The sequence below is a fragment of the Fukomys damarensis genome, unplaced genomic scaffold, assembly GCF_012274545.1.
Source record: "Fukomys damarensis isolate Sample0158 unplaced genomic scaffold, DMR_v1.0_HiC HiC_scaffold_31, whole genome shotgun sequence".
NCBI classification, from domain to species: Eukaryota; Metazoa; Chordata; class Mammalia; order Rodentia; family Bathyergidae; genus Fukomys; species Fukomys damarensis.
The window spans coordinates 14,232,639-14,250,251 of record NW_022900943.1 but is presented as its reverse complement, the minus strand read 5'-3'; the positions used below and the strand labels follow the sequence as shown (position 1 = coordinate 14,250,251).

The window sequence follows — 17,613 nt, the reverse complement described above, 5'->3', positions numbered from 1 at the left end:
TCAACACTGCATTGTATAATACATGCTTACACAGTACTAAATAAAACAGATATAGTCACTACGTACATAGGATTTTAATTTCAGTAACTCAAGGGAAATGCTAAATATTTATTGAAGAATTTTAAATTTTGTGATTTACAGCCAGAAATACCTATTTTCTATATATCTGCTTAGAATTTCAGTCCCTCTTTATTATGGAGGAGTCACTGGGTCATTATAATGGATATACTTCAAGGAATTTTTATTATACTGAGTCTCAAATTCATTCCTGTTTGTACAACTCATCAAATACTGTCAATGTGGATGGGAGGTAAATCCCACTTCTACATATAAAACCCATAAATCCAGATATTGTCATTCCCATCTTCCTTGTAAACAGCCAAAGGAAATTAGCTTAGGGTTTAAATAATCAGATGCACTTGTCCTAAATCAGGAACTCCCATCACAAAGCAATGGGAATGATGGCGCGCTGTGGAGTCACGTCCACCTTCCAGTGGAGGCAGAGCAGGAGCCAAGGTCAGTATCCAGAGGCAGCAATGGTGAGCAGAATTTACGATGGCAGCAGGGACAATGGTTCCTTAATGGACTACCACTGGGTGTGGTTTTGTTCCTCTACAGACTCCCTCTGTGGTGAGGTTTTATCTACGGCCTAGCTGCTGTCTACTCTCACTTATGCCCGTGCTTTTCCAGCCTGATTTCCCAGATTTCCCGGAAAGCCTGAGTCACAAATATCATTCAAACAATTCTTTTTTTTAAAGTGAGCCAGAGTTTCTGGTGCTGGAAATTAAGAACTTCTGTCTTTGTTTCCCATTACGAACTTTCTACCTGGGTCATCAAAGCCCTGGATATGTGTGCATAGTGCAAAACACATTTTCCACCAGAAAAAAAAAAAAAAGAAAGAAACAAAGCGGTGTGGGTGGAAAGTGAGCAAAGTTGTGCACACACATCAGCAGCATCTCAATTCAGTTGAATTCATTCTGCCTAGTGTACAGCATGTGAAACTACCAATTTACCTGTTCCTGTCTCATCTGTGATTAAATGCTGTTCTCTTTCATTTAATTCATTCAACAAATATAAACTGAATACCTCTATGTTCTAAGTTCATATACGAGACAGACAGGGCAAGCACAAGCAAGTCTCTACCCACATATACCTTACCTTGTAATGGGGGACAAACGATACATAAGTTCAAATAGTCAAGAGAATGACTGATAGTCATATTAAGAATGTGAAAGAATGTAACAACACTAGAAAAATATGTACACAAATACGACTCTGGATCTTATAAGAAAACTTATTGGGCCATTAATAACGCTGAGAAGGAGTTGTTAAGGTTACAGAAATACAAGAATGTGGAGTCAGAAACATCCCAAAAAGACAGTGATTCCAGGATAGGATGACTGGTTGACTGCTAGAGATTAATCATATTTGATATAGAAGAATATCTATTAGAGTTAACAACTAAAGGCTGTCCATGACCTTGATAAGACTAATTCCACAGTAATGTGGAAAAGAAAGTCAACTTGGAAACAGCTAAAGAACCTGATCAATTCTGAGAAACTTTAATATGAAGAGGAATGGAGAAACAAGGTACATTTTAGTGATGGGATTTGTCAAATGCTATTTTATTTTAATAAATGAAAGCAGTTAAAGGATGCATGTTATAGTGGAAGCCAAGAAGGGTATTAAATCCAGGCCCCAGGCAATATACCCACACCCAAAGTTAAACATGCTAGTAAACTGGAGGTAATTTGTAGCCTGGAAACATTCTCGGAGGAGTAAGTGTATTTAAACTTAGTACTTTCTGAGATCCAGACTGTCGGCACTGTCTTCTCCACAACCTTCTCGCCATCATAAAGCTCAAATTTTACGAAACAGCCTTAGATTTAATTTAGGAAAGTGGTTTTATTTTCTTTTTAAAGCACAATATTGTGATGGGACCTTTGAAAATTCATGCTCCCAACAAATATTTCTCAATCTTGCTTCCAAATGCTTATTTTATTTTTTATTTTTATTAGGATATGCTTGCAGTGCATAATGATTATGATCATCATTGCCAAATACTTGCTCTAGGAGAGATTTTTATCAAGCTTCACTTTTACAGTACATTTTGTAAAACTAGCTGTACTAAAAGTGAGTATTTTTGTCAGGCATTAGAACTTACCTTCACTTCCATTACTTCCTTCCCTTCTTTAATGTCATCTGGTAATTAAGTGATGCTTTTAGCTATTACTCCTCATTTTACAGATTAGGAAATATAGGTGCAAGTATGTTATTTGCCTAAGGCTATGCCAGTAATGAGACATTATATCTAAATATAGGTTTATAAAGGCCATTTAAGAAAATACCACAACTTGGTTTTAAACTTAAAAACAGCATATGGAGATTGCTTTCATTTCCTCCTTTCCTATTTGGGGAGAAGGGGACAAAAATTAAATATCTAAATTATTTTCTGCATTACGTAGAACTATTTTGCATGTCAACCTACCAGACATGAAAATATCATAGTGCAAATTGCCCTTATTGTGGAATAATTTGGTTATATTAATGGATACTACTAAAAAGGTATATAGATAAGGCAGTCATAATTACTCTTTTGGAAGTTACTTAACTAAAACAGCCAACATAGGAAAATTATTAAATATTGACTTTTCTTCAATTTTTCTACAAATATTATCCATTGAACTATACCCCCCAACCAAAGAACAGTTTATAGTCTCAAAATAAACTTAATTAGGAAAATTACTGTACCTCTCTGGTCCTCAGTTTATTCATCTGTAAAATGGGGGGATTGGAATAGTCTCTACCACCTTCCCAACTCTGATGTTTTGAGAAGCTTTTATTGAGTATCTTCCAACTTTGTGAGAGATAAGAGTTTATATGAGATTAATAGAAGAAGCCTTTCTCTAAGTGGAGAGAGATTTGCATGATCTCTTCCACAGAAGCACAGTTCTCTCTTCAAAAGGACTTCCTATGTAGCCAGTCATATAATTACTGATTCTGAAGGTCAAATAGATTCATAAACTAGCTCCGACATCTATTAGAATGTGTATCTGCAGAAGCATCAATGAACAAAGCATCCTTTCATCTCAACTACAGATTCCATACAATTCCTGTTAGGCAGAGACCATTTCAGAGATAACTTCAACCAAAAGACTATGAGAAGGCTCACCAAATATTATTGCAACAGATACCAATACATTTTGCACTTTATTTATTTATTTACTTATGCGGTACCAGGGATCAAACTCAGGTCCTTGAGCCACTGAGCTAAGTCCCCTGCCCTGCAGTTTAAAATTTTCATCATCTTTAGATGTTAGAAAAGTTCCAGCCAGTGGTTTATACAGAGAAATCCTTATAAAATAAAGATTTCTTAATCTGGCCATTATACAGGATGGTATATCATTATTTTCACTGTGGTTAATATGATGTAAGAATGACAAAGGGAAGCCTGAATCAAAAAAAGGAGTGAGAGACAGAAGAAAAGCATTTTTAAAAAACCTGATTTATTAGCTATATCAACAAATTTTGATTGAAATGGACTCTCTATATAACATGTGATATCTCCCACCTGATTTAATCATAGCATTCTAAATGATTAGGGATCACTTAGAAAGAACTTTTAAAAATGGGGATTACTATGATCTAAACTTGGGAAAAAGCTCCTTGGAAAAACTATTCCAAGCAAAGAAACAAATAGCGCACATGGATTCCTAGAGAAGCAAGGATACAATAAACAGGAGCTAAAGTAAATTAAGTTATTTTCTCTCTTGAGAAAAAAGCTATCCTCTTTTTAAAAAAATAGTACCATAAAGCAGTCACAATTGCTTAATTAAAATATATACTCACTCACTAACCCACAATGTTAAGTCTGATATGCTCATGTTGTCAATATTCACAGTGAGAACTAGATAAACACTTTAGCCTCATCAAATTATACTTACTACACATTTGTAAGTGATGACACATATCTATAAGGGTTGTGATCACGTCTTGAGCAAGATTTCGTGCATTATGGCTATACAATACAAGAACATTGGTGAAAAGAGTATTGGTGAACCAGTACTTAGTAAGAATGCACAGGTTGTAGGATCTTATTCTGGGTGCTTGAAACTTCGTGACAAATATCAGAGTTCCTATCTTCTGGGAACACCATCAGCAAAAAGCACTTATACGGAAGGGAAATCTGACTATGATCCAAGTCAAGGATCAAGTACCAGCTGTCTATTAATTCAGTGTGTAGAAAATGCACTAGTCTTTCTTAACACATATGGAAGTATATAACAAAATAGAGATTACAAAGACCCTAAAATGAACGTTAGAGATAAAAATTGTATGTAGTGAAAATGTAGCATTACAAAATTACAGAAATATTGGAAAAGCTTAAGTGGAAGAAATTACTTTTGGTCACATTCAAAAAAATATTCATAGTTCTCTAGTTACTATGATTTTGAATGCAATCCATGGCAATACAATGATACTTCACTATTAAGTATGAAAGTGATGCTATAGAGCTACACTTAATAGTAATGAATGGTTTTTAAAAACTCATCTCCCCCTTGAACAAGAGAATACATTTGTGACCTGACCATAGGAGACAAGGATGCAATCTGGGCACACAGACACACCAGATCAAAGGTAACTGGACTTTGTGGCAAATGAGCTCATGACCTAGACCTCATTAGTCAAGATCTCACCAACTGAGCTAGTGGGTCACAGGAAATACATATTGGTGCTATTTACTTTGAATCATTTCTATACATAAATAATTCTTGTAATTTAAAAAATCAACTTACAAACTTATTTTTCTAAGATTTTGTGAATGAATACATTCATTCAACACACATTTAATTATTATATGGATTATTTTAAGGTCAGTGGTAGGGTAATTTAAAAACGCACCAGACAGTATCCAGAATTTAGAATAAGAGCTGGATAGAAAAATGTAAACTAATAACTGAAGTACAAAATTTAATAGCAATAATCAATATTTATTGAGTACTTACCTCTCACATGACAAAGACAAAGCACTTTTGATAAGCTAATAACCTCCATTTCACTGACAAAAGGGGGAATCACAAAGTCACACACTCTTTAAGCAGCAGCGTGCTCTTTCCACCCTATCTCAGACCAGTACAAAATAAGGAATGACTATGACAGATACTGTAAGGACAAGTCTCTTAGCACCCATTCAAAGTGCCCTTTCCTACATAAAAGTTACAAGCTCCCATCTGTAGATTTCCCTGCAGTCAACAATTTCTATGTGTCATAGGTAAGGATAAAATAATAACAGACAACTGCATGACCTCTAGCAAAGTCTATAAAGCCATTTTATTTTCTCTGTCAGTATAAAGGTCCAAGTGGCAGGTTTCTCTCTCTCTTTTTTTTTTGGTATTAATGCCAACAAATGTTTGAGATTATGCTAGAAATTCCAAAATCAAGCTCAAAGAGTCCCTGGATATACATAATAAACAAGATGGCATATTCAATATGAAACGAGTTATAGATTTGTAGAGTAACAGAAATTTATTTTTTCAGTGCAAATCAATCATCTAAATAAATGTAACCAAAACAACAAAATGGCAAGTTCCTATTTAGTAAGAGTTCTTTATACTCTGGGAAATATTTAAAAAGCATTGATAGTACAATGCTGGAGGTAAAAGTCAGAGTGTGGTGCTGTCCTTCATAGGGGAAGGAAAGGTTTTCTTGGGAGGAAAGTCGAGGTCCATGTCACAAAAGTGTTAAGTGACATGTCAGTCTATAAAGATCACACCAGGCTGATATAGGGGGGTGAAAACAAAAGAGAATGCTATTTAGCAGGAAAAAAATTCCATATCCAAAAACAAAAAATTAAACAGAAGACAAAGACAGACATGTAAAAATGAGAAGACTGACAAAGTGGAAATATGGATTTTTATCTTATAGATAATGAAGATGATATTGAGGCAGTATGAATTCAGTGACCCAAAGCAACGGGAAGGAAGAATCAGGTTCAACTGAAAGATTTCTTTTATTTTGGTATCATCTATTATGTGCCAGGCCCTGGGTTGGGTATGTTAATTTCTTCAACTACTCACATTAACACAATCAGAGTAAGACTGCCCCCCTTTCTAACTCCCATAGGAAGAAAAAGAAGACGTTCAGAATACTTAAGTACTATCTTAGTTACGTTTCTCAGTGCCAAGACAAAATATTTAAGCCCTCAAGATAAAGGAGGAAAGGTTTATTTGGCTCAGTTTGTAGAGGTTCAGGCCATGGTCAGCTGGCTCCAAGACAGGATGGCTTGGCAAAGGGGCATCACAGAGGAGAAACAGTTCATGGCAAAGCAGGCCAGGCAGAAGGCAGTGAAGCGGCAAGCTGCAAACAATGACAGCAGCCTTCTTTTTGACCCTTGTATTCTATCCAGGCTACACATTCTTAGGGTGGACCTTCCCATTATCCACACCAAGAGCTATACCAAACCAATCCGTGGACTAATTTAGTAATCACACACCCTTGATCTCAGTATCACATACTCCGTATCCAGCTACCTCTGAAAAGCCCTACATAATGACTCCATGAGGATATGCAGGGACATCCAGACACAAGTCATAAGAAGTAGATCAGAACTAAAGAACAGGATAAATTAAACCAAGATTTTAAAGTGTTTAGTTATAATAACACACAACTAATGAAGTCATTGTGTTATGTATTCTCCTAGTACAAAAAGAATCCCTTTCCTCGGGAGCTTTACAGATTGACATCACTGGGATCCATGACATCACTGAAAGGAAAGAGTGGGTACAATAAGAATAAAGAAAATATAGTTATCATCTTGGAGTACGCACACTCCAGGTGTGCAGAAGAGGTGAGCAGAAGAGTCACTAAGAGAATTCATTTCAGCTAAACCCAGAAAGCCAACAGGCTGGAAAAAAAAAGCAGGCTAGAAACAATCCTAATGACTTGACAAATTTGCACCTCACATGATTGTACATGGAAAGGAAAAAGGTTCAGGTGCAGGGAACACATCCAGAGAGGAAAATAATATTCAGTAAATATTAAGTACTTTTTATATAGAGAATCTAACTTAATAAACACAAAAAGGACACAATCCTAATATTGTAATTTATAGATGAAAACATACTAATAGAAATACAACTTAAATGTAAAACCCAGAAGTACAGATTTTATAAGCTATTATTGAAATGCAGAATTCACTAAAAATAGAAATCACAAATTATTAAAAAACAGAAGTCAGTAAAGGGGAATAATTCTCAACCTAGTGAAAACTATTACAGTGCATAACAATTTCAATAATTTAAAATATTCAATTAAGGTCAAGAGAGAGGAAAATGAGCCCATGTTCTTAATAAACACAGACAAAGCTCTAAACATTAGTTTTATTTCAATAATTCTTTTCCTGGAAAAATAACTGTGAAAAAGGAAACAATTTGGGAATCATGGGGTGTGTCAGAATGCACTATTTCTCTCTGAACGGGAGAATTAAGAAGACCCCCACACACAAACTCACATTGCTCCATTGGTATAGACGGTGTCACTTCCTTCCACATACTGCACCTGAGCGGGATAGACATGTTGTACCTGCTGCACAGTCTGTACCTGCTGTACCTGAAAAACAAATATTAGGACACTGGTGAGAGGTAGACATGATAGAAAGAATGCACAAGGTTAGATATACATCCAAGGTTCCTCTAGTACATTGATAAACATAAGAATGGCTAATTTCAAGATATCAGTATGTTGGGATAAGACCAATTACAGCACTTACGCTGAATAAATTCTGAAACATTTTTGTACATATCTATGTATGTTTTGCTTCCTTCCTTATAGCCTCTATGATACTGACTCCTTCCCCAGTTAGTCATTTTCACTACTTTTAGTTTATTCTTTTATTGCTTTTCTTGGAAATATTAGCAAATATGTATGAGTGCATAGAGGAGTATTCACATGTGACTACACACACACAGGCATACATATACTGCACATTCTGAGATTAAAAAGCAGCACACTAAACCCACTATTTGGAACCTTGCTTTTTTCACTAAAAAAAATACAGAATAAAACTATAGATCACTCACTTTTGGGTCATTATAGCATAAAAATTAGAATGCATTCATTTCTTTTTACCTGGAATAGTGGACAATTTTATTGGGTAAAAAATTCAGAAGTGACATAAAATTAATATTCTTACATAAAACTTTAAAAAGTACACTATATACATTTATGTATGGTGGGGATAATACTCATATATGGGATGAAAGCCTATAAGAATCTGTACTTTTTTATTGCTTTTGCTGTAATCTACTCTAGTCAAGTACATTTTTAAAAACCAGAAAAGTTTAAAGCATGAATTGCATAACACATAAATATATGAACATATTTTATTTTAATTTAAAAACTAATAAAATGGATAGAATAAAACTGAGCAAAAATTTATAAACTTAAAATGGAGAAGCCTTCCTAAATTCCTGAGTCAGAAAGCAAAACCTTACCCATATTTTAACTAACAAAAAATAAAAACATTTGTGGGGCAAACAAAAATGTAAACAAAGTTCAAAAACTCAAAGTATACTTGAACAAATGAATTATAACATATTTAATATAGTATTCTGCATACATATAGCTCCAACAAATGAGTAAGAACTAGAAAATGGGTAAAATATATTAGTAAACAGGTTGTAAAATTAAAATTACAGAAAACAGATGTAGATTTTAGAAGTACAATACCTAAATCAGAGAATTTTAAATGCAAAGAAAATTACCTTCAGCTCTAGAATTATAAAAATTACCAAAGATATTGAATTAATCATTGATGATTTCTTAAGAAAACAGGCATGCTTATGTACATGCTTATGAAATAATGTAACTCTGGTTTTGAGTAACTTTGGAAGGGAGTTTGTAAAAAGGCATATCATTTGACATATTTGCATTTCTTATACAGGGATATTTATCATTTGAGGACTTGCTGTAGAATACTTTTTTAAATATAGTTTGCAAGTATGAAAAGTTAGATAGAAAATCTTAGTGACTATGAAAAGTGGAGTTATTAAATGAATTGCAGAAAATCACTCCATCAATATATGGCTGATATTAAAAGAATAAAGTAAGATTTATATGAATTTTAATAGCAAGATCTCTAAGCCATACCAAGTAAAAATGTATGTTGCAGAGTAATACTATCAGTGTGATTTGATTTGTTTACATATAAAACGAAATTTATGTCCACAAATATATTTCATATGTAGTTATGCATATATGTCTATATACATTATCAGCACATAAACATATACAAATTATATATAAATTACTCTGGGCTCAAACTTGCAGTCCTTCTGCCTTAGCCTCCTAAAGTGTTGGAATTAAAGGTGTGTGCCACTATGTCAGGCTAAATGATTATTGCTTTGAAGAAATGAAAAGAGGTGCGAGAAGCGAGGAGACTAACCTCTTTTACTATGCATGTGTATATTGCTCTCAGAATTTTAAAATGTAAACTAAAGTATTACGTGTATAAATAAAAACCACTTCTGGCCATACTGGAGTAAATAACACTAGAAATGTTTTCGAACACAAATACAGAGAACACAGGACAAAATACATAGAAAAATACAGTAATTTAATCCTTCAACTAAAGGCACTGTAAGACTGCAATCCTTAGGAGAAGAGAAACAAGGTGGATCCTGCCATGATCCTAGCTGCATTTTCCACCCTGCCAGAGCAGGAGGACATCACTAAGGTGAGAAGACAAGGGCATGCTTACAACTGAAGGCAGCTCAGACTCGGGACAGAGCATCAGAGGACTTAAGTATAGAAATGAATACAGAAATATGCTCAGAGCTCTCTCTGAATCTATTGGGGAAACATTAAACTATTTATAGGACTCAGAGATATTCAGGTTCTGACCAGCCACAGGGAAAAGACCTTCTGAAATACCTACAGCATTTGGTAGTCACACCAAATGCCTGGCGCTGCCTTTGTCTCAGGGTTAAACTAGCTCTCGAATACATTAGGGCCTTCCTATACAGTTTTGAAGCCTTACACATATCAAGGGATTACAAGAAACTCAACTTCCTTCACAAAACATTTTTAAAGGCAGACATCAAAATCTAGACATACAACACCGTAAGAATCAGAATATACTGTATCTAATAAAAAAATTAGATATCTATAACCAGGAGAAAAAAAATCAGAACCAGAAGTGTAACTCCATTTTTAAAAAGAAAAAAAAATCAATTGATAGAATCAGATCTAGAAAGGATAGTCATGATGGAGAGACTTTGAAATGGCTATAATATAATTTAAAGAAAATTATAAATATGGGAAGAAAAAATAAGCTATAAAGAAAAACCAAGTACTATTTATAGACAATATCTGAAATGAAAAATTCATAAGAGACTAAAAGCAGATAACACGAGGAAAAAGGCAGTTTATTTGAAAGCCTAATAATAAAAACTACCTGCAATAAAAAAGGAGACTAAATAGAAACAATGAGTAATAGAGAATCAAAGATCTATGGAACAGCACCAACTAGTCTAAAATAGTGCAATAAGAGCTCCAGATATAGAAGAGGAATAATACAAAATATATTTGATGAAAAGAATGGTTGTATTTCTTGCAGATTTCATTTAAAATATAAAGACAAAAGAAGCTCAATATATACTAACATACAAAGAAAACTGGACCAAAGTATAGCATAATTAATGCCCTAAAAAGCAGTAATAAAGACATAAATTTTAAAGTCGACAGGAAAAAAGGACACTTATCCATATATAGAAGTCCATATAGGAATCAGTCACCCAGGTGGTGACCAGAATATTAAAAAGAATGAGGCAACTTGGACCATTGAGGGGGAGCACAGCCTCGTGGAGCTGAGCTGCTACCCCAAAACCCCAGGGCCTCTGAGCAGTGTGGACCTGTGAGGAGAGGAACCACGAGGGCACCCACAACCCCACCCAAGCGCCAACCCCACACACACCTCTCCCACCCCCACCGCTGCCTCTGGCCTCCTGGTTGTGCCAGTACCAGGATCCACACCACAGTGGCACACGGGGTCATAAAGGCCATTGTCCTGAGCTCCCGAAGATACAGCAGAAGCGAACAACAGAAAGAGGGCCTCTCAGGCTCCTTGATGAAAACTGAAGCCCACTGGAAAAGTGAAGAGAATCTCTGCAATAAAGGCACATCAGAACACTGTAGTTGGTAAGTTGGAGGGATCAACACCTCCCATAGGAACCTAGACTATCTTCAGGGGAAGGGCAGCTGGAACCTGCAGTAGAAGCTTGCAGAGTTCAACCTTGCAGGAGGTCAGGGAGCTCAACCAGGCCTTGCAGCCAGAAATCAGCCTGAATCTCGGGGGTCTGCTGCTGTCTTGCTGAGATTAACGGACTTAGATCTGAACACTGTTGTCCACATTGTCTATTGTGACAGCAGAGATACAGCCTGAAAGAGGCCCTTCATTTTTATTTTTTAAATGAATTTTTTCTTTTCCTCTTATTTTTAATTTATATTTTTTTCTCTTTTCAAATTCATTTTTTCTTTCCTCTTTTTCTTTTTTCTTTTCTTTCTCTCACTCTCTTGCTCTCACACATTGTTCAACTCCCTTTTAGTTCCTGTTCCTGCCCTAATTAAGATTTTTTCTTTCTTTTCCTTTTCTTCTTTTTTTCTTCTCTCAATTGTTATCAGTTTCAAAGGAAAATGAGTACAGTTTCCAGCTTCCCTATGGGTGTTAGGTTGTTCTATTCTTGTCTTATCTTTGTTTTTTCATCCTGTCTTTTCTGCTTGTCTTCAACAGTTTCCTAAAGTTTGCATGATCTTCCTGTGTCCCCTGGCCTGACTCTTAACCTTTCCCTGTCCTTCTAACTATCTATCCCTCTCTCCTTAACTCCTTCTAAGTCCCCATTCTGAAAGGTAGAAGCTTATTTTGAGCTAGTCTTAAATAATGATTTAATTTGCACAGTTAAAGGTGACTGATTAAGAACTACCACACATTGTCATTTTGTAAGCGGTGCTTGATGCTATTGTGTTCCTGATTGTATCACTTGGGCTAAGGTGCTGTGATTGATCTAATAGTTGTCCTTCCTGGTATAACGAAAATAAGATTGCTTCAAAGTCGTTAGATACTCAAATCCTAAAGACCAGCTATATCTGGAAGATCAAAGTATTAACCGAAGAACTGAAACAAGAACAGTATCAAAACAAAAATAGAAATAGTAAGACATTTAAGCAAGACACAAAAATAGACTTCTGGCTCAATAATGCAAATTCTGGGGGAAATGAGGTAGAAAAGCCTAATAATCAACCACCTGGACACCCTGAACTGATATAGCACAGAAAGTAACAAAACAGAGGATTGAGGTTCTAGAAAAATTCAAAACAAAAATAATTTCCCAGATAAATACAAACAACGTGAGCAAAATGAAAGATATGATTAGAGGCTCTAGAACAGAAATAGATTTTAAAAAATAGACAAGTTCAGGACCATGATAGAAGCCATGAATGAACAGCATAGGAAAGAAATGCAAATCATGAACGGCCAACATAAGAAAGAAATGGAATCCATGAAACAGATTCAAACATATCCAGGAGATTAAACACTCTATAGCATTCCAACTAGCCATGATAAAAAAAAAATCTACACCTACACATATAATAATCAAGATCGAAGAAACCTAACAGAAGAAGAAAACACTATAAGTAGAAAGACAAAAGAAACAATTCACATGCAAAGGAAAGCCCATCAAGAATCACAGCAGACTGTCAACACAAACCCTCAAGTCAAGGAGAGCCTAGAGTGAGGCATTTCAAGCCATAAAAGAAAAGAACCTCCAACCTAGATTGATGTATCCTGCAAAACTACCTTTCAAAATTGATAGGGAAATAAGGTATTTCCACGCGAAAAAACACCTGAGAAACTTCCTGAATACCAAACCAACACTTCAAACAATCCTAAATAATATACTAGGAAAAAACAAGAAAGGTCACAACTTCATGAAGCCCAACACAGCAAATCAATCAGGTTTTAATAGATAAAACTTGGAGACAGCCCAAATGCCCATCAACTGGAGACTGGATAAAGATGTGGTTTTCTATAAAATAGAGTACTACTCAGCCATAAGGAAGGAGAAAGTAGAGACAATTATAGCTAAGCGGATGCACACTGAGGACATACTCTTAAGTGAAGTAAATAGGACACATGTGTAAATACCGAATAGTTTCTCTGGTGTGAAAAACTAAAAGTGTGAATGAGGTTCAATTTGTATAATTGATATTGTGAATAGGAACGAAAGTTTTAAAGGTGTAGGGGAAGTGGGAAGGGTAGAGGAAAGCAAAGAAGGAAAAGGAAAAATATGTGAAAAGGAAAAAACGGAAACAAAGTCTTTGTAAATATGGAAGGGTGCAGTCAGTGAAGGGAGGTCAGCAGGATGGGAAAAAACTAAGAATCAAGATACACCACGTAAAGGTAGTAGATCCCAATGTTGAATGTAACTGTACTGTATACCTAAAAAGTACCAAGAAACAATGCAAAAATAAAATAAAATGATGAAAACTTCTAAAAAATAATGCAAGCCTAAAACAATTGAAAACATCGTAAAAAAAAAAAAAAAGTCAATCTGGACTTGTATAACCAGTGAAATATCCTTCAAAAATGGGGGGAAAAATCCCAAAACCAAAAAAGCTCTTCAAACAAAAGCTGAGAAAACACTTTTCTTACAGACATCCAGTGAAGATAATGACAAAGAAAACTTCTTCAAGCTAAAGAAAAATAATACCAGATAGCAACCTATACAAAGAAATAAGCATTAGAAACAACAAATTAGTAGGTATAATTCAGTATTTGCTCTTAAATGTTTTCTTACCTTGTAATTCTCTATAAAAGGGAAATAAGTGAAAATATTAACAGTAAATGATGGGTCTAATATATGTACAAGAGAAATATATGAAAAAACAGCATAAAAGCACATTGAAAAATATACTTTCATAAGTCTTCTATTTTAAGAGGTATAATATTAGTTGAACAAAGACTACAATGAATTAAACATACACATATTAAAATGTTTGAGGACATACTAAAGAAAAATCAATATAGCTAATAGCAGGATAGAATATTTAAAAATAGATCCAATAGAAGGGAGAAATAAAGGAAATGAAAGAAGAATGTGTAGAACACATTATTCAAGATGCTAAAAAACAATTTAACCTTATCAATAATTACACTTAATATATCATATTTAAATCTGGTTTGTTGGAATGTATAAAAATGTGAGATCACCTATATTACAGGCAACTAAGGGAGACAGTAATTAATACACAATCAGAGAGGGACTGGCTTCTCAGGAAAGTCAGCAGAAAAAACAAAGACATCAGAATTTGTAGCTGCAGGCTCAGCTGAAGAAGACCAGGCCTTCCTTACAATAAAGATGGAATAGCCAGGTAGTAATTTGGAACTATACCATAATCAGCACCTGGTCTGGCAAGGCCAGGTAGGCATCAGTCACCGAGGTGGGAGACCAGATTATCTGGATTCATCTCATTCCCAAAATGCATTTATTCTTCCCATGTACCCTTGGTATGTGAACTGCTTACCTATTAGATCAATTTTAGCTAAGCAGCTAAACTTATAATCTTATTGGTTGATTATAGCATGACCCATGTTATAATTTTGCTGTATAAATTACTCCTGACCAAGGGCCTGGGTGGCAACCCACTTCCAAGACCACTCCTGTTTCTCAGGAGCTATTCCTGTTCCCCAGTAAAACTTTCCTGTCTTAACCTCCATCATCCTTTGGAATTCATTATTTGATTTCATGACACAAGAACTCTGCTTATCTGAAATCTAGCAGGGTGGGAGTTATATTTTCTCCTATATCACCTATATGTTACCTAACACAATTTAAACTTACAGCGACAAATAGTTTAGAAATAAAAAAGTGTAAAAAAATAAACCTTGCAAATACCAGTCATAAGAAAGATGAAGTGGCTATATTAATATCAGTCAAAGCAGACTTCAGAGAAAATATTACCAGTGTTAAAAAAAGACATTTCATCAAAAAAATCACCAAGAAGAAATGATAAATCTTACATGTCTTTGTCCCAAGGAGAGAATTTAAAACACATGAAGCAATCATTGATAGATTTGAAAAAAGAAAAAAAAATTCAGTTACAATTGGAGAGTTCAATATTTTATTTTCTATAAGTGATTGATGAAAAAGTCAGAAAATCAGAAAGGAAGAAATTATGAACAAACTTGACTCAAAAGGTTTTTCACATAATTCATGCAACAGCCAAAGACATGATCTCCAATGCACATGGGCATGCATTATGAAAGCTCAGATGACGAAAAATAAAACAAGTCCCAATTCATTTAAAAGGATTAAGAAAATATAGAACATGCTCTCTGAGGGGGAAAAACTGAAATTTGAAATCAAAGACAAAGACATATCGGAGACGCTACAAAATATATTTTATTAAATGAAGCCTTTAATATTATCTATGTTCCATAAAAGAAATCACAAGAGAAATTAGAGAAATGTTTTTAATTAAATGATAGTAAAAAATGTATCAAAAGTTTGTTGAGTATACCTAGAGATGCACATAGAAGTAAATTTAGTCTTCAGTATGTATGTTTATATATGTATACACTGGGAAAAGCATTAAAGCAAAATAGCCTAAATTTCCACTTTTAAGAACCTAGAAATAAAGAATGAATTACACCTAAAGTAAGTCAGGGGAAAGAAATAGTAAAAAGTCAATGAAACAAAAATTTATAAAAACAATAGAAAAAGTAAATGAAATGATAAACATCAAGGTAGACTCTACGAGGTAAAAAAAAAAAAAATTACAAATTCCAGGGTGAAGGGAGGGCAGGTACAAGGGGAAAAAATGAGAACCAAGACCTGTCATGTAAAGGTACAAGATCCCAATGATGAATGTAACTGTACTGTATACCTAAAATGGTACCAATAAACTCAATGAGGAAAAAAATAAAAAAATGAAAAAACAAATGCCAAGTATTAAAGGGGAAGTATCATACACATGTTATACATCTTAAGGAATATAAAGTAGATAATACAGACAACAGAATACCAAAACATTCAACTATGATGAAATGGACAGAGTTGTGACAGAGTTGTGACAAATTGTTAAAACTTGCCCCCCAAAAAGAAAAAGAAAACCTAAATTATATATAAATGAAATTGAATTTATTTCCAGAAAGGAAACTCCAGGCCTAAATGGCTTCATTGTTAAGTTTTCACGAATATTTCAGGGAAGGAAAAAAATGCCAATCTAACATAAATGTTTAAGAAAAATAGAGAATAAGGAACAACTTCCAACTGTTTTTATGAGGCTACCCTCCCTAGCCCTGAGAACAAAACTGGAAAATACCACAAGACCCATAGACATATACATAAATACATATACATAAATATAAAAATCTTATACTAAGTTATAAATAGATCTAATAATTATTTGCAGGTAGAAATTAGCCTAATAATATTACAAAAACTGCAAGTATAATCCACGATACTTACAATAAGAAAAAAACTATATGACCTCAATAAATGCTAGGAAAGCATGACAAAATTCAGCATCTATTCCTGACTAAAAGGAAAAAGTAAAACACACACACGTATACACACACACACACACACACACACACACACACACATCAAATATATACTCAGTAATCTAAAGATGAAGAAAACTTTCTCAATCTGACAAAGGGCACCTAATGAAAAAAGTACAAATATCATATTCAATAATGTAAGATAAATCTTTTTGTTTTGTTTTGTTTTTTTGAGACTGGGTCTCACTATGTAGTTGAGGCTGACCTGGAACTCATTATGTAGCCCAGGCTGGCCTTGAACTCATAGTGATCCTCCTGCCTCAGCCTCCTGAGTGCTGGGATTACAGGTGTGCGCCACCACACCCGGCAAGATAAATCTTTAACATTTAAAAATATTCATTCTTTTTTTGTAATACCCCTACTCATCTGTTTAAAATCTTAAGTGCTTCCCTGCCATGTTGTAGATAAAAGTACAACTGTAACCAGGAAATACAATTCTCTCATTAATAACATCTAAACCATAATATAGACATTTTCAGACAGCACCTCAAATCATCCATTAAAATGCTGCATATTTGTGTTACCTTATTATATTGTTCATAATGTTATTTCTACATAAATTATATCACCAATCCCCTATTTCCTTCCAGGCATGATTAAAAATTTAGTTTCTTGGGCTGAGGAAGGAAGCTCATAGTAAAGCACTTGCCTAGCATGCCTGAGGCCCTGGAGTTACTCCCTGACATCACAAAATAATAACAAAATAATTTTATTATTATTATAATAATATAGTTTCTCTAAAAAATTTTCTGAAATTTATTTAATCCCATGAGAGACTATTTCTTTTTCCTCTCCAGACATTAATGTCAATAGTAACACATAGGTTAAGTATAAACATTTTTTCTAACTGGTTTCCTTTGTGGAGGCCAATATAGTAAGGCGGTAAAATCTGTTCATTTAGGGCCAGGGATTTAGCTCAGTGGTTCTGCCGCCTGCCTCACAAGTGTGAGGACCCAAGTTCAATTCCTGGTACCAAAAAAAAAAAAAAAAAA

At 34.5% G+C, this 17,613-nt stretch overlaps 1 protein-coding gene across 4 annotated transcripts in view; it reads right to left on the bottom strand.

Annotated features, from left to right (window-relative positions):
* Positions 1-17,613, bottom strand: part of Rfx3 (regulatory factor X3) — a 264,034-nt gene that overhangs the window by 107,039 nt on the left and 139,382 nt on the right. For all 4 annotated transcript variants that reach the window (XR_002025914.2, XM_010640114.2, XM_010640117.2 and 1 more), the window contains exon 3: positions 7,511-7,608. Coding sequence is in view for 3 of the 4 variants with exons in the window: in XM_010640114.2 (XP_010638416.1) it covers positions 7,511-7,608 (98 nt within the window). In the remaining variant the exon portion in view is untranslated. The remainder of the gene's footprint in view (positions 1-7,510; positions 7,609-17,613) is intronic.